The 16,782-nt window shown below is 38.5% G+C and overlaps 2 protein-coding genes across 2 annotated transcripts; one reads left to right on the top strand and one right to left on the bottom strand.

Annotated features, from left to right (window-relative positions):
• Positions 1-6,591: 6,591 nt before the first annotated feature.
• Positions 6,592-10,451, top strand: LOC148846658 (uncharacterized). The gene is made up of 8 exons (XM_088955990.1): positions 6,592-6,948; positions 7,018-7,158; positions 7,386-7,622; positions 7,728-7,796; positions 8,083-8,181; positions 8,347-8,991; positions 9,493-9,497; positions 10,169-10,451. Exons 1-8 carry the CDS (start codon positions 6,592-6,594, stop codon positions 10,449-10,451), a joined length of 1,836 nt encoding a protein of 611 aa, XP_088812116.1.
• Positions 10,452-12,895: 2,444 nt separating this feature from the next.
• Positions 12,896-16,145, bottom strand: LOC148846657 (DNA glycosylase superfamily protein). The gene is made up of 5 exons (XM_088955246.1): positions 15,061-16,145; positions 14,868-14,925; positions 14,677-14,760; positions 14,431-14,566; positions 12,896-13,912 (listed from the first exon to the last, which is right to left on the bottom strand). The coding sequence occupies exons 1-5, from the start codon at positions 15,710-15,712 to the stop codon at positions 13,622-13,624; spliced, it is 1,221 nt and encodes a 406-aa protein (XP_088811372.1). The 5' UTR covers positions 15,713-16,145; the 3' UTR covers positions 12,896-13,621.
• Positions 16,146-16,782: the final 637 nt, after the last annotated feature.

The following is a 16,782-nucleotide window of genomic DNA, read 5'->3' as shown; positions in this document are numbered from 1 at the left end:
GGCTATGCTAGTTGTGAAAGTTTCACACAGACATACTATATCAATTACTAGGAGACATTTACACTGGTTTCCAAAATGAACTTCATTTGGATTGCTTTCTCACTTATAACTAACAGGTCTTGGCCACTTCATTAGATGGATGTTAAAAAGTGGCCTTCCTACATGGCGAGCTTAAGGGAAAAAATTGTATATGAGTATTCCCCTTAGGGTAGAGTTGTCTGGTGATATTGGAAGAAAAATGTTCAAATTGAAAAAAAAATCATCTATGGGCTTAGGTAGTCTCCTAGAGCCTGGTTTGAGAAGTTCGGTGATGTTGCCCATAGACTTGGGTTTACTAGAAGCCAAGTTTATATATAGTATTTGTCAAAAGAGCAAGTAAGTCTACTAGACTACTACAATATTATTTGTTTATGTCGATTGAATTTTGATTAAATGTGATAGTGTCAAGAAGATACAATAGCTTAAGCTATCTTTTGAAAATAAAAATTTAAATATATTAAAACGAAAGTGAAAAGAAGTAAACAACTACAACGTGGGCTTTCTAGTTTGAAGTGAAACTTATCAGCCCAAAAACAATATACAAATTTGTTGAAATCAAGGATTTAGGACCTCATAGGCAGTTTTTTCTGAATCGAGATTACTAGATCCATTTTTTTTTCTTCATGAAATCTTCAAGAAACTGGAAAATTGGGTTCAAAACTTGCTGATATGCCTACAGAACCAAATTTGAAACTTGATGATGTTAATGGTAACAAGGTTGAAGATGTAAGGATGTTTCAGTGGCTGGTGGTAAAGGCATTTATTTTTCTCTCACTAGATCTAATATTGCACATGTTAGACCTAACATTGCACATGCTGGTTTTGTGTTGGACTCCGACCAAATCAAAATCAATTTGGATGGATTTGGACGAACCAATAAGACATGTTGAATTAGACCAGTACTCCAAACTTAATGGTCTAAAATATTTATTGGATTGGACTGGACGTGGTCCATCCATAATGGATTTATATTGGATTGGGTCGGATTGAACCAATATCCAGTTCATTAATAGGAGATAAGAATACAGATGTCAATAGACTAGGTTTGGGTTGGAACCAATCTAATTTAAAACCAATTTGAACGGATTGGATGGTCCAGACATTGAATTGGACTGGTACAAGAATGGTCTAGAGTATTCATTGGATTGGATAGGACCTAATAGTCCAGTTGACACCGTTAGCTATGAACTTATTGATCTACTTAAGGGTCAGTTGGAAAACATCTCTTGTTTTATAGCAATGGCCTTTTGAAGGTGGATATTTGTAGTGATGCTTATTGGATTGGACTTTTTTTTTTTAATTTTGATAAATAAGTGGTATTTTATTAACCATAGAATAGAAAAGTGTAAATCAGCCTAAGAGGAGGCATGGGATGTTACCTGCCCTTAGAGTTAAGCAGTTAAGCACACATTCTATCCAGAATTACAATTATAAGGTAGTTCAGAACAGATCACCCCTTGATACCCCTATTTAGCCAAAGAATCAGTCATGTTATTTGCCAATCGGAATGGCCTATTCCCATAGCTGTTTGGTTCAGACAGGAATGGAAATGGGAATTGGAATCAACAGGAATGAGATTTTATTTCCAAGAAAGGGGCAGGGAATGACCATTTTCTCAAATTGGGGAATACCATTCCAGCAGGAATGGAAATAGGATTCCAATTCTGTCCAACCAAACAATTAGAATCGAAATAGCCCAATCCAATTCCGATTCTAGACCCATATTCCTACAAACCAAACGGCGTCTGATATATTCCTGATAAGCCAATGAACTTTCTTCTTCAGAAGGTTCCTGTAACCCCAGTGTGCTGTTTCTGGATTGGATTGATGGTCGACAAAAGGTGAACATCTGAATATTTCTCATTTTTTGGTGGTAATCTAGTTTAGTAGTTACTTGGATAAGTATGAAATTGTCTGTACTCTGTAGTATCAAAAGTAAGGTATAGAGCCTCGGCTGGTGGGCATGTGAGCTGTTGTAGCTTAAAACTATTATTTTTTAATTTAGTTGACACGTTATTGGACCTATGTCAATGGTTTAAGTTAATCTGATTATTAATAGGATTGATTTTCGGTTTGCATCATTACAGTTATATATATATCAGGCTAGGGTGTAAATGAGATGTTCATTTGGGGATTGGCTTGGAGGTCTAGAAAAATTAGATCTGCTGTTTGGGAAGAGCAATTGGGAATTAATAATTCTTTGATGCAAATTGTTAAGCCCATAGCCCAGGCCCAGGCCCAGGTTATGTGGGGTGTGATCGCTGGTACCACTGAATCACTTTGCCTTCAAGATGGATCGAGGTGACTCCATTACCAGAATCTGATTGAATTCAAAGTAGCGCTCCGCTTGGTCGATCCAGAGAGTTGGGTTTTTGGTAAGGGAACTCAAGCTTCATCTGTCGCCAATAAATTGATCCTCCCCAGTGGATGCTCCATTGACTAGACCTTCATTATCACTGCCTCTGTTCCCACCCACTGTCAGCTACTCACATTTTGTCCTTCAGTTGGTGTTGGTCGTCATCTTGTGCATGTCTGATATCAATCTTGTCCACTCAGTCCTCCTGATTATCGTCATCAGAAATAGTTTCGTTCTCTGATACAAATATGTTATGTTTCCGCCTAACTCAAGGGATCTTCGATCACCTGCCAACGAAATACCTTTCAACACTCTACCAACAATATCTTACACTGCACATCTCATATATATGGCGGATCTCACTTTTATGATAGGCCCCGGGGTCTCCTATTGTATATCATGTTGTAGCATGAGAAATTAACCAGTCTGGCTGGTGGTTTGCTCCCCTGGGCCTAGGTCTTGGCTGTGGGCTTAATAGAATTCTTCTTTAAATGTTTAGCATTTTACTTGGGTTCAAAAGAAAGATGTTTCTAACGAACTTGTTGGTCCACCTCCTAGAGAATTTAAGAAATTGAGGGTTAAGGATTTAATGTATAATAATGCTGGTATTTGGGATATAGATATTTGTAATATTCATTTATAGATCAGTTGGGTAGGATAGGTTGACCTAGTTTGTTTCTAAGGCCATGTTTAGGAGTGCTTAAGTTAAAAATTTGGGTAGGATAGGTTGATCTAGTTTGTTTCCAAGGCCATGTTTAGGAGTGCTTAAGTAAAAAATTTGGGTAGGATAGGTTGATCTAGTTTGTTTCTAAGGCCATGTTTAGGAGTGCTTAAGTTAAAAATGAGTGCCTATTCAAATAAGCACTTATTTGCATTTGGCACATTTGGTAGTCTTTTTCTTCAATAAGCACTTAAATAAGCATTTGTGACTGTTTTGTTATTCATTTTCTTACAAATTATCAAAATATACCCTTATGAAAGTACTTTTATAAAAACACTTTTATCAATGTAAAACACTTTTATGAAAGCATTTTTATAAAATTATTTTTACGAAACCACTTTTATAAAAGTACTTTTAAGAAATCACTTTTGTAAAGTACTTTTACAAAAGTAATTTTATGAAAATATTTTTATAAAAGTACTTTCACGAAAGCATTGTTACGAAAGTACTTTTGTGAAAACACTTTTAAGAAAGCACTTTTAAGTACTTTTACAAAAGTACTTTTATAAAATTTAACTAGGCATAATTTTATAAGTGGTATTTTAAAATTCAACTAGGGATAGTTTTGGAAGAAAAAAATAGAATAAGTGCTTATTGTTAAGCACTTAAAAAAAGCTGGAAATTTGGGCTTAAAAAACAAGCCCTTATTTTTATATGCACTTATTTCAGATTTATTTCCCAAATAGCAATAAGTGCTTAATAGCCCAAATAAGCACTCCCAAACATGGACTAAAGGGGAAGTTTTACATAAAGAGGCTTGTAATTAATTTTGTAATCAGAGAATTTCTTTTATTCTTGTGCTGTGGAGAGAATTCCGAGAATGGTTTGGAGACTATTTGTTCCTTGTAGGTTGCAGTTTTTGTTTTTGTTCTCATCATTTTTCTTTCCAATTGAAGGATAAAGAGCTGATGATTTTAACGGTTTAAACTTTGTTAACATTATTAACTTCTATTCACAATATTTGTCTAGTAAAGATGGTGAGTATAGTTTCTTAGCTTGAATAGTTGTGACAACTTATTATTTTTGGATTGCCAGGAATGCTATCTATTTCTATATCTATACAATTATTAAAGGTATGAATGAGCTTGTGGAACATTCTTATTGAGTCTTGTATTTAAGGTATTAATTTCCATTTTCTCTCATTAAATCCTATATTTAAAGTATTTTTTCACCAATAAATTCTCAAATTAGATCTTTAACAATATCAAACCCATGTATTTTTAAAACCGACTCAAAAACAAAACTACTATTTTCTCTAAGTAGCAGGCAAGCAATTCAACAATCCAAGTCAAATGGCTAAACCATGATATCATAATTAAATAATAAAAATTACAAATAATAAATAAATACAAAATATTGTAAAAAAATTATATAAAATTTGTGCACATCTCTAATATTTTATATTAATCATATTAATAAAAATGTGTTATAAACAAGGATAAAAACATCGATATGCCTGATACCAACAATTGGGTATTGGTGCATGCCAATTAAGACCAATACTCTTGTTTTTTTATTTTTATTTATATTTTTTTAATTTTATTAGCATGAGAGGGATGCCTTCTATCATCCTAAACTTTGAAAATTCCTAACCCTTTACATATTGGTTTATCCATGCATCTCCATGACCATCGATTTTGATCCTTGGTGATAAACAAGAATTGTTTTTATCGATGATGAAAATGAAATATAAAATTTAATATTGACCCAAAAATGAAATTGTATTCTTGTTTGGTAGTGGGCCAATAGTTCAACATTTAGGGTCAAATGTATTAACCCTTGATATCATAATTAAATGATAAACATAAAAAAGATAAAATTACAAAAATTACAAAAAATATAGAAATTTTGTAGAGAACATGTAGACATATCTCTAATATTATATATTTATCATATTAACTAGGTATAAGTGATAAATAAGAATTGTTTTTTACACATGAAAATATAAGAAATTATAGAAAATTTTGGACACATTATTACTATTATCATCATCGTCATCATCCAAATTACCATGTGTAAAGCATGTGAAAATTTGCTAATTATTTTTAAAGGTCTCAATTGTAACTCTAATAGGATTAAATCTAGTTCAAATATTGTATGAGTTTAGATCTTCTCCCAACAGTCATTACTCATACATTGGGAACATATCTCCATTAATGGAAAGGGAGATGGAGATATTCCCAATGTTGGGCTGCAATGGCCTGTTGGGGCAGAGTTGGGAGCAGATCCGTGCCCCTCTTTGGTCCTCCTATAGAACTAAAAAAGGGTGTTAAAGATTAATTGTGGTGTGGGATCTATAAATTGTACCGACTTTATTTAGGGCCCATTTGGTTTTGAGGAATAGGGGTTTGGAATTGGAATAACCCAACTGTTTGGTTGAGTGGAATCGGCATCCCATTCCCATTCCTGGTGGAATGGCCATTCCCTCATTCCCTCCCCCTCCCTTGGGAATGAAATCACATTTCAGCTGATTCTAATTCCTATTGAATCAAATGGATTGTGGGAATAGATCATTCCAATTCTGATTTCAAAGGATTTTGATTTTGATTTCTATTCCAAAGGATTTTGATTTCAATTCCAATTTTAACTAGCTATGAGCTAAAGGGACCCTCATGCTGTGTTTGGTTGCAATGCAAATAAATTTGCATTGATGCAAAGCTATGATAGTGCAAATGATTTGAGTGTAAATTCTGATCTATTTTTGTTTTAAAGTTTAGCTTATTTTGTTTGATTGAAGTACAAATAAAGTAAATTAAGATCTGAAGCAAAATAAAGTAAAACCCAAAACAAAATTAAATAAGAATTTTGCATTCTTTTTATGTGCACTCCTATTCATTTGTACTAGTGCAAATAAAATTGCACTGCAACTAAACACAACCTTAATGATTTAGTTGCTAGATATGAAGGATCGTTTATTTTACTTTTATCTGCAGGTGAGGTAAGTTGGTATATTGTAATAGATATACTGTACATATTTAGAAAGATATTGTGCTTATAGAGTTTTAGGAAGTTAGAATATTTGCTCCTCCATTGATTAGGATGTTGTTAATTTTAGTCTTAATAATTTTGGTCTTGCTATTTTTAGTCTTGATGTAATTGTATATATATTGGTTGTCCCCTTCATTGATTAATACAAGAGTGACCTTTCTTTTGGGTATCAACCTTTGTAATTACTCTTTATGGTATCAGAGCCATACGTACACCATGGCTGACAAAAACAAAGGAGAAGGAGCGGCTGGCCATGGTGCGGAACTACCAACCCTTGATCCGAAGTCCCCTTATTATCTCGGTTCGCATGACAACCCCGGCTTGGTCGTGACCCCGATCATCTTGAAAGCCGATAATTATGATGAATGGACCAAAGCCATGAAGAACACGTTCCGGGCGAAGAAGAAACTGGCTTTTTTTTGAAGGAGCTGTGACGAAACCTGGTGACGATCCTAGCGAATTAGAAGATTGGTATAGTGTGAATTCCATGTTGGTAGCATGGATATTCAATACCATAGAACCAGGGTTACGATCTACAATCTCTTATTTGGAGACAACAAAGGAACTTTGGGTGGATTTTCGGGAACGGTTTGCCATTGGGAATGATCTACGGATTCACCAATTAAAGAGTAACTTGTTCAATTGTAAACAAGAGGGCATGGCCGTGTCCGCATATTATGGGAAGATGAAGACCATGTGGGAGGAGTTGGCTGGGTATGTGAAGAACCCACAATGTATGTGTGGTGGATGCAAGTGTGGAGCGGGGATCGAGCTGGCGTTGGAGCGGGAAAAGGAGAAAATTCATCAATTCCTCATGGGTCTTGGCAGTGCAGTTTATGACACTGTTAGATCAAATATTTTGAGTACAGATCCTTTTCCTTCATTGAACCGAATACATGCAATAATTGTGTAGGAAGAACGACACAAAATGGTGGCTCGAGCACATGAAGAACGAGGAGAGGCTGTGGGATTTGCTGTGCAAATTGGAAATAGAGCCAAAGTACCGAACAAGGATGAGAAGATGTGCTCTCACTGTGGAAAAATTGGACATGAGGTGCTCGGATGCTTTAACTTGTGGGCTACCTAGATTGGTGGTTTGGAGGCAAAGGAGGTTGTGGGGGACGAGGAGGTCGAGGCACAAGAACAGGAAGAGGTCGAGGAGGGTCTGGTACAACGGCTGCCAATGCTGTCTAGACATTAGGAAGCTGCGGCGCCAGCACCACTGCTGCTGCTGTCCGGACTAGCGATAAAGTTGGCTTTCCCGGGCTTAATGATGAACAGTGGGCAACGCTAATGGCGGTGATCAATTCACACAAGGAATCCGCTTTAGAGAAATCGATGGGTAAGAAAATGTGGTTGATAGATTCAGGATGTTCTCACAATATGACTGGGAATTCAGAGTTATTGAAGAATGTGCGTGAAATCCCTCCTTGTGCCGTTGGACTTCCTGATGGAAAGAATATGATGGCATTGCAAGAAAGAGAAGTGCAGCTTGGGAAAGGATTGATCTTAAAACATGTTTTATATGTTCCCAACTTGAATTGAAATTTGATATCTGTGTCTTAATTTATCGATGAATTAAAATGTGCAGTCACATTTTCTGACAAAACGTGTGTAATGCAGGACCCCACTTCGAGGACAGTGATTGGTGTGGGTGAGAAGCGTGGTGGGGTCTATCTTTGGCACTGTGTGGTAAGGACTAGTGCATGCAGATTGGCGAAGGTGGAATCATATGAGTTGTGACACAGGCGAATGGTACACCCTCAAAACGAGTTTTAGTTTACTTCCTACTATTAAAAATAAAACTGCTAGTCAAGAAACAAACAGTGAGTTATGTGATGTTTGTTTAAGAGCTCTAAGCAATAATAAAGCTTCTGCACCTTTTGCCTTGATTCATTGCGATGCTTGGGGACCATACCGTGCTCCTGCTTCATGTAGTGTTATCTATTTTTTGACCATTGTTGATGATTACTCACAGGCAATGTGGATTTATTTGATGGCAGAAAAGAGTCAAGTTAGTGCTAACATTGTGAAATTTTGTGCCATGGTAATTACCCAATTTGACAGTAAGGTACAGGTGATAAGGAGTGATAATGGGTTAGAATTCGTAGCATTGAGCAATTATTGTGATCCTCATGGCATCATTCACCAAACATCATGTGTTGGGACACCTTAGCAAAATGATAGGGTGGAATGCAAACATCGCCATATTCTGAATATTGTGCGTGCTCTATGTTTTCAGGCAAATTTACCTGTAAGTTTTTGGGGTGAATGTGTATTGACTGCAGGATATCTGATTAACCATACTCCAAGTCCTCTACTTGATGGAAAGAGTCCATATGAATTGTTGTTTGGGAAGGAACCAACTTACAAACATATTCGTGTTTTTGGGTGTTTATGTAATGCTCATTATCAAGGGCGTGACAAAGATAAGTTTGGTTCTCGAAATCGAATGTGCGCTTTTGTTGGGTACCCTTTCGGTAAGAAAGGATGGAGACTCTATGACTTGGATACAAATGAGTTCTTCGTATCCCGTGATGCTGTATTCTCTGAACATATTTTTCCTTATAAGGTTGCTATCTCTGAATCTCTTAACACCGATGTGATCGAGCAGCCACCTGTCTGTAATGACGATGTACATTTTCATGAGCTAGATAGTGCAGATATTTCGAATGGTGAACCAACTCCTGAAGAAGATTTGACTCCGGAAGCAAGGGGGAGTAGTGAGGCTCTTAGTGAACAGAGAGGGGACGACATGAACTTGGAAAGGAACAGTGAAGGTGAAAGCCTTGGTCGAGGAAGTAAGGAAAGACGTCCTCCTAAGAAACTGAAACGCAACACATTAATGACCCCTTCGCTGATTATGCCACATCGTGCCACTCTTCAGGTGTGTCTTATCCTATTGCACACTACGTGACTTGTACTAATTTTTCCTTGAGACATAGACAATTCTTAGCAGCTATAACTACAGGGAAAGATCCCACATATTTTCTAGAAGCGATTCGTGAGCCACATTGGAGACAAGCCATGAAGGAGGAAATTGAAGCTCTTGAGCGTAATGGCACTTGGACCCTTGAAATGTTGCCTCCCGGGAAGTAAGCGATCGGGTGCAAATGGGTGTACAAGACCAAGTATAGCTCGAATGGAATGATCGAAAGACACAAGGCTAGATTAGTGGTTTTAGGGAATAATCAGAAGGCTAGGATAGATTATAATGAGATTTTCGCTCTAGTAGCAAAGATGGTGATTGTTCGATTGTTTTTGGCTGTAGCGGCATCACGAAAGTGGGAGATTCATCAGATGGATGTGCATAATGCCTTTTTGCATGGTGGCCTGGCATAAGAGGTGTACATGCGATTGCTGCTTGGTTTTTCATCTACACATTCAGGAAAGGTATGTCGCTTGCGAAAATCTTTGTACGAATTGCGACAGGCACCTAGAAACTAGTTTGCCAAATTGGGCACAACCTTGAAGATGTATGGATTTACTCAATCACACTCAGATTATTCTTTATTCACTTACCATAAGGAAGGAGCTACACTCTGTGTTTTGGTATCTGTGGATGATCTTGTTGTGGGAGGAAACAATGGGGTGATGACACATCGATTCAAGCAGTATCTGAGTTGGTGCTTTCACATGAAAGATCTTGGGTTGTTGAAGTATTTTCTTGGCATTGAAGTTGCCAGAGGAGATGAGGGCATCTATTTTTGTCAACGAAAGTATGCACTAGATATTATTTCTGAAACAAGATTGCTGGGAGCTAAACCGACTCATCTGCCCATGGAACAAAATCATCAGCTCGCATTGGCCGATGGAAAGTTGCTTGATGAGCCAAAAAAATATCAACGTCTAGTAGGAAGATTGATCTATTTTACTATAACACGACTCGAGCTTTGCTATTCTGTGCACATATTGGCTCAATTTATGCAACAACCACGACAAGAACATTGGGATGCAACTCTACGGGTGGTCCGACACTTCAAAGGGAATCTAGGATAGGGAATCATCTTGAGCGCCAACAGTGATTTTCGACTATATGCTTATTGTGACTCCAATTGGGCTAGTTGTCATTTGACACGACACTCTTTGACTGCATACTTTGTGATGCTTGGACGGTCTCTTGTTTCTTGGAAAACCAAAAAGCAACATACCGTCTCACGTTCATCTGCAGAAGCAGAGTACAGGTCCCTGGCTTCCGTGACGTGTGAACTGAAGTGGTTGAAGAGTGTCTTACGTGACCTTGGCGTAGAACATCCCAGACCTATGAAATTGCGTTGTGATAGTCATGCCGCTATTTATATTGCAGCTAATCCGGTGTTTCATGAGCGCACCAAACAGAGAGGTTGATTGTCACTTTATTCATCATGCCGTGCAAGCCCGGACTATTGAAACTGTTCATGTGCGAACTTACAATCAGTTGGCAGACATTTTGACAAAGGCACTTGGCTAACGTTAGTTCGATTTTCTTCTTCGCAAATTGGGCATATGTGACCTACATGCTCCAACTTGAGGGGGATTAATAGAGATACTGTACATATTTAGAAAGATATTGTGCTTATAGAGTTTTAGGAAGTTAGAATATTTTCTCCTCCATTAATTGGGATGTTGCTAATTTTAGTCTTGCTAATTTTGGTTTTGCTATTTTTAGTCTTGATGTAATTGTATATATATTGGCTGTCCCCTCCATTGATTAATACAAGAGTGACCGTTCTTTTGGATATCGACCTTTGCAATTATTCTTTATATTGTTAATTTGGTATCTTGCAAAAGTAGAGATTAAAGCGATCGAGATGGCAATTCTAGTGGTGAATTCTAGGGGTTGGAATGGAATCATATTTGAATTGGACTCATTAACTATTAATGCTCTCAGAGGTTTATCCGATGCTATCCGGGTTTTGTTTTGATTTTTTAGATGCTATATAGACCTGTCTAACTCTTTTGAGAACCATGAATTAGTTAAAATTTTGGAACCGTTAGGTCAAAAACTCAAGTCTATATGGAGGTAGGAAGATTTTTTTGGTTTGGTTGACCCCTCCTTGGTTATATTCTATTTTTAGTTTGACTGTTATTCTGGTTGTTTAACCCATGGTTTTCAAAACTGGACCGGACCGGATAGCTGGATCAGAAAAGCTGGGAACTAGTCAGGTATGTTTTACTCCTGAACTGTTATTTCTTCAAAAATTATTGAATTAGTCAATAAACCGCTGACCCGGGTGATCGAATTATTTTGAACCGTTCAATAGTTTGGTTGTTTTTTATTTTTTGTAATTTTTTTTTTCAGAACAGGCCATCCATTCGATCCAAACGGTCAGACCATTCAACCCGGGAACTAGACTCTGACCGATTCAGTTTTAAAAACCTTGATTTAACCCTAACAAAATACCAATCCCTACCAACAACAAGAAGAAAAGAATGCTTCCCTACTCTCTGTACGTTTCGATCTTTGTTGTCCATCGAGTTGAATGATCAGTTGCACTTGATACACGACTACGGGCTCATGAATGTATATAGTTTTTGTATGCTGGTACTGATTTTGTTCGAATAGCCAGAGTTTGTGACAGACCATCCGTGAAGAGTCAAGACATGATCACGGAAGTCACAAACTATTTTAAGGGAAATAGAGTGAAGAAAAGGTTGGTTCATGCATTCAAGTCATAACAAAACTGAGAATGCGGGTTCAAATTTTAGGTCAGTATCCAGTCTACCCCTTCGGCCCTTCCGAGACCCTAGACAGCAGGTGGGACTAAAAAAACTTTATAATGGCCTTTTATTTAAGTCACAATAAGTAGTAGATGGAAGGCTGAAATTCTGCCTAGAATGGTACTAAACCATGGTTCAAAGCACTGTGAATCCAAGATCATGATATAGTGGAAAAGTGAAATATAATATATATATATAGCCAACTCCATATGGCCGAGGGAAGGTTTAAACAGGGCTGGATTGGTGATAAGCTACTTTGGTTGATCATGATTTGTTCTGGAATCTAGAGTTTCCTTGAATCTTCCAATTTTGTTGCAGTTATAAGTCTTTCCGCAATCAAAACAGAAAATTGGAGAAACATCAGAACCCCAATCGATTTCTGTGAGAAGTGAAAGCTGTTGATTACATCAATGGAGACTATGGAGACCCACATTTCCAAATTTCCGGGTTTGAAAGAAAATAAGAGAGAGAAAAAGAAAGTTTGAGGGAATGTTCTAATTAACAAAACTTGTGAAATTGGTAGCTCTATATGGTGGGTGGCTTAGGTAGAAGCGCATTAGCAAGCTGGGGATCAAGGAATGTGGCAAAATGTTCTCTGAGCTGTTAGACGCTACTAGAATCACACGATGATCATTACTGTAATATTGATCATACATATCCACTCATGGATTGGCATATGGGTCATCTTGGATTCTAATTGCAAGGTTGAGATAATGTTCTCAGGAAACAACATATGCTTTCCAAGACACCTTTTCCACCTCTTTATATATTATAATAGGATGGAAGAACTAACTTTATTATTAATGTACTTTTTTTAGGTTGTTGTAAGTTATCCAAGAGGTTAGCAAGGAATGTGGAATCTGGATCCATGTGCACTGGCAATCACCATCACACTTTTATATATTTAGATAGATAGATATCTTTATATGGGAACCTCATTCGTTGTAAAGTGGGACCCTTTGATGGTTATCAAGCTGAATTATATCATGATTTCCCTTACCAACGACCATGATCCCCCCTTTGAAAAGGGGAGGGAGGGACCCATGAAGAGAGAGGAGAGATTTATGCACGTGAGGGGAAGGTGGAGCACATGGGAGAAGATTCCTATCTTATGTAAGTAAGCATTTAAAAAGAGTATACATTTGGTAAGCAAACATTACATTACACAATAGGGACCCACATGACAAATGTATAAAATAAACACACTCAAAGGAAAAAAAAAAAAAAAAATTCACACCAATCCATGATACAAGGGGTTTTGTAATCCCCCAAAAGGTTACAACTTACAGAGAGTTAGGGGACATAGTAGGAATAACAACACTTGTCCAAAGCAAAGAAAAAGTAATAAGGAGGGAATATAAGAGGAGGAAGATGGTCCTACAGTCTCTCTATCTCTTTGCAATATGCCAATATGGATCCTTGGTCACACACAGGCTGTTAAAGGGAGGGAGAATAATAAAGGGTTTAGTGGTCACATGGAATGAAAGTCTCTGACACACAACACATGCCATTGCCTGCCAAGCACATGCAGTCTGTCTCCTCCACCCACAACAAAGTCTATTGCGCTTTCTTCTCACTAATAATCTCATCTATCCTTTTCAACCCATCACTGTCATTAAAAATCTCTCTATCTCTTCACACAAATCACCAAAGTCACAACCCTTATTATTTCTCTTCTTTCTTTCTTTGATCTCTCTCCTCTTAATTAAACACAATATACAACCATCAATCAGAGTAAAATAAAATATAGTTAGAACATCAGCCAGCTACTATTCATCTCAGCATATATATTTATATATAGATTATGTCAATTGATTCTATAAAGCGGGGGCTACGCTAGGTTGGTGGGAAGATGCCACAGCAACGCATTGGAGATGACGTGTACACGTGATCAAGTGGTCATTGGTGAGACCCGCAGCCTGCATGAATGAGTGAATTACGGTGGGCCCAACGGACCTGAATCCCCTCCTAACCATGTCTTTGCTAATACTCTCCGATTTGGATGTCTTCACTGGGATCCTGTGGCATGATTTGTACTGAGTGGATATGGGCTTGTGATTCACGAAACCCCAGATGTACTTGGCAAACGATCCGAATTCCCTTCTAATCTGTTGGGTCACAGATTGATTGAATCAATTACAAAGTAAATTATGATGATCGTAAACCTTTCTACTAATTTCTACGATGCAAACTCTGCACACAACCTTGTAGGCATGTACCAGTATTGTCTACACGTGATTGGTCACTAGGAACAGGGAATAGGGGTAGGATCCCCGTGGCTTATCAATGATCAATGAGTTGGTTCATGGTTGTATGTTGTAAAAGCAATCCAGTCAACGCCTTCAACTAATCAAACTTGTTACCCAGAAGCGAAGAAAACACCAAAAACTATTCTTAATTCAAATTTCAATCAGTAGATGCAGCTTTGCTTTCATGGAGGATGAAGAATAGAACCTAAGTTTTATTTATTTATTTATTTTGTTCTTTTACTGGAGGAAAACCATGGAGGGTTGCACAAAAATCAAGAAAAAAGAAGGATGAAAGTCTGGTCTGGTAGGTTGAAAAGATGGGTAGGAGATCATGGGTGGTTGTAAGGTTTTAATCAGAGAAGGGTTTGATTAATCACCTCAAGAATGCAGTTAGAGTTGTCGACGACACCTCGGACTCGGCTGATATCTATGCTGTAGTCGGCACTGATGGAAGTTATTTGTCTTTCAGTGAAGGTGGAGACAACTTCTGCATCAAACCCTGAGAATGCATCCCTGCAAACAAAGTTAACAAAGTTGATGTAAGCCACAACCGGAACCAGACGGCAATTATTAACATGTTTCGTGCAAGATTTTCTGGGTTTGAACAAAAACGTTAACCCCACCTGAAATCTTGGCGTTTCTTCAGGATTGAAGTCCAATCTGATCCGACTTGGGCACCACTCAACACTAGCAATTCAAACAACAGCCTGTACATCTTGAACTTATTAGAAATTGGGTATGTATGTCTATCTATCTGCGTGAGAGAGAGAGAGAGAGAGAGAGAGAGAGAGGGGGGGGGGGGGGGGAGACTTACTTGTCATCGTGGACAGGAACTCCCCACTCTTCGTCATGGTAAGCAACATAAAGAGGATCTAGAAACCAGAACCGTAAACAAACACTCAGCGTTAGTATCTTCAAAGGGGAAAATTAATCTATTCCCAGAAACGTAACCCAGAAATCTTTTGCCTATTAATTGAATGTGTAAATAACTAGTAAAATCATCATACCAGAATTGGGTGTGATAAAACTGCATCTCTTCTCCTCACGACCGGTTGTGGTAGTAGTAGTAGTAGAAGAATCAAGCGGAACCACTTTGCCTTCAAATTTAGCAGACTTTGTTCTTCCATAATGAGCGATTCGCATCTTTCTTTGTGCTTGTATGAGTGTAACTTGCTCCCGCCTCGCAGCGGCGATGCTTCCCGGAGACTCAACGATCAAAGAAGAGGAGTAATTCAACGAACAAGTGTCAATGGAAGGTGCAACTCCAGTAGCGCTAGAGCTAGAATTCTTGGACTTCTTCCTCACTAAAGCCGCCTGTTTGGGGGTGGATCGTGGCGTTGCGGCCTTGTCAACACTTGAATTCAACCCATTAGGATCATTCCCTCTCTTGAGCGCTGGTGGCCTTGGGGATTTGGACTTGGGAGAGATGGGAGGTGACCGTGAGACCTTGATTCCAGTAGTAGCAGTAGTTGGTGGCGGTGGCGGTGGTAGTGGAGCAGCAGCAGGAGACTTTGGAGAGATCTTCTTGAGCGAAGGACGTCGTTCTAAGGAAGAAACACGATTACAAGTGGGCTGAAGGACCGGACGGCCGTCGATCTGAGAGATGATGGGGGCGACGACATCAACACCTCCACAAGACTTGCCCTTGGAGCTGCACATTTTGTATGTGCTTGTGTGTGTTCTGGGTTGCAAGTTGTAACAAGAGGAGGCTGCTGGCAGGAGCTAGCAGAGAAGATGAAATGGAGAGGGGTTGCGAGTTGTGGTTCAGTGGTTGTGGAGTTGAATTATAGAAGAGTGTGCATGTGGGAAGAAGAGATAATTGATTATCAGAGAAGAAATGGGGCACACAATAAGAGAAGAGGATTGATTGAGTGAGAGAATTGAAGAGTTGAGGAGGAGGAGGGTGAGGAATTGAAGGAGGGAGTGGGGAGGGTTGGGGGGTTTATAAAGGTGGGGGAGGAGTCAGGACTCAGGAGTGGGGACAGCTATTGGGAGGGAGTCCTAACTCCTAACATGGAGAGGTTGGGATCTGCCTTACAATTACAACATCAAGTGGCCAGGCCAGCCGGGGTCCTGTCACCTGTGGCTAACTGGCTGTGTCTGTGGATTCTGAATATTAATTATATTGCAATTCACTAGTCACTACTTATTTCATCAATTAGCTAATAATTAATGTGAGTTTGCCTCTGCTACTTGCTAAAATGCGCACCCCCTCCCTCCCAACTAAAAAGGAAGGTAAGGGGGGAGTTGGGTTGAAGGCGGGGAAAAGCACCAATCACTGCTCATCTCTTTCTTTCTAGCTGGCAGGAATCTCTCCCTCCCTTCTCTCTAACTTGTTTCATTCTTAGGATAAAAGAGTAAAAGAAAAAGGAAATGAGACACATTTTTGTTACCTAAAACTTTTCAGCTTCTTTCACCTTACTCTCTGCGCGTTTAGCTGTTCAACTAATCAAATATTAGTATTTAAGTTCCACGTTTGCTTTTAATTATGTATCCCCAGTTGACATCTTGTCTTTCTCTCAAGTCTCAACTCATATGTGTCTTGTTACCTTGTGAACATGAACGAAACTGCTTGAGAGTTGGGACTTGGGGTTGGGGAACCCCTCTCTCTCCATTAGGCTATGTTTGGTTTGAAGGAAAAGGAAGAGAAACATACGGAAATCTTTACAAATAGGGTTTTCTTATGTTTTCCTTCCTTTTCCTACTTTTTCTTTCAAACCAAACACAGC

Source organism: Nelumbo lutea, chromosome 7 (assembly GCF_056320005.1).
Source record: "Nelumbo lutea isolate HS-2025 chromosome 7, American lotus-T2T, whole genome shotgun sequence".
Classification (NCBI taxonomy): Eukaryota; Viridiplantae; Streptophyta; class Magnoliopsida; order Proteales; family Nelumbonaceae; genus Nelumbo; species Nelumbo lutea.
Note: the sequence above shows the minus strand (reverse complement) of the source record. Positions and strands in the feature narration are given on the sequence as shown.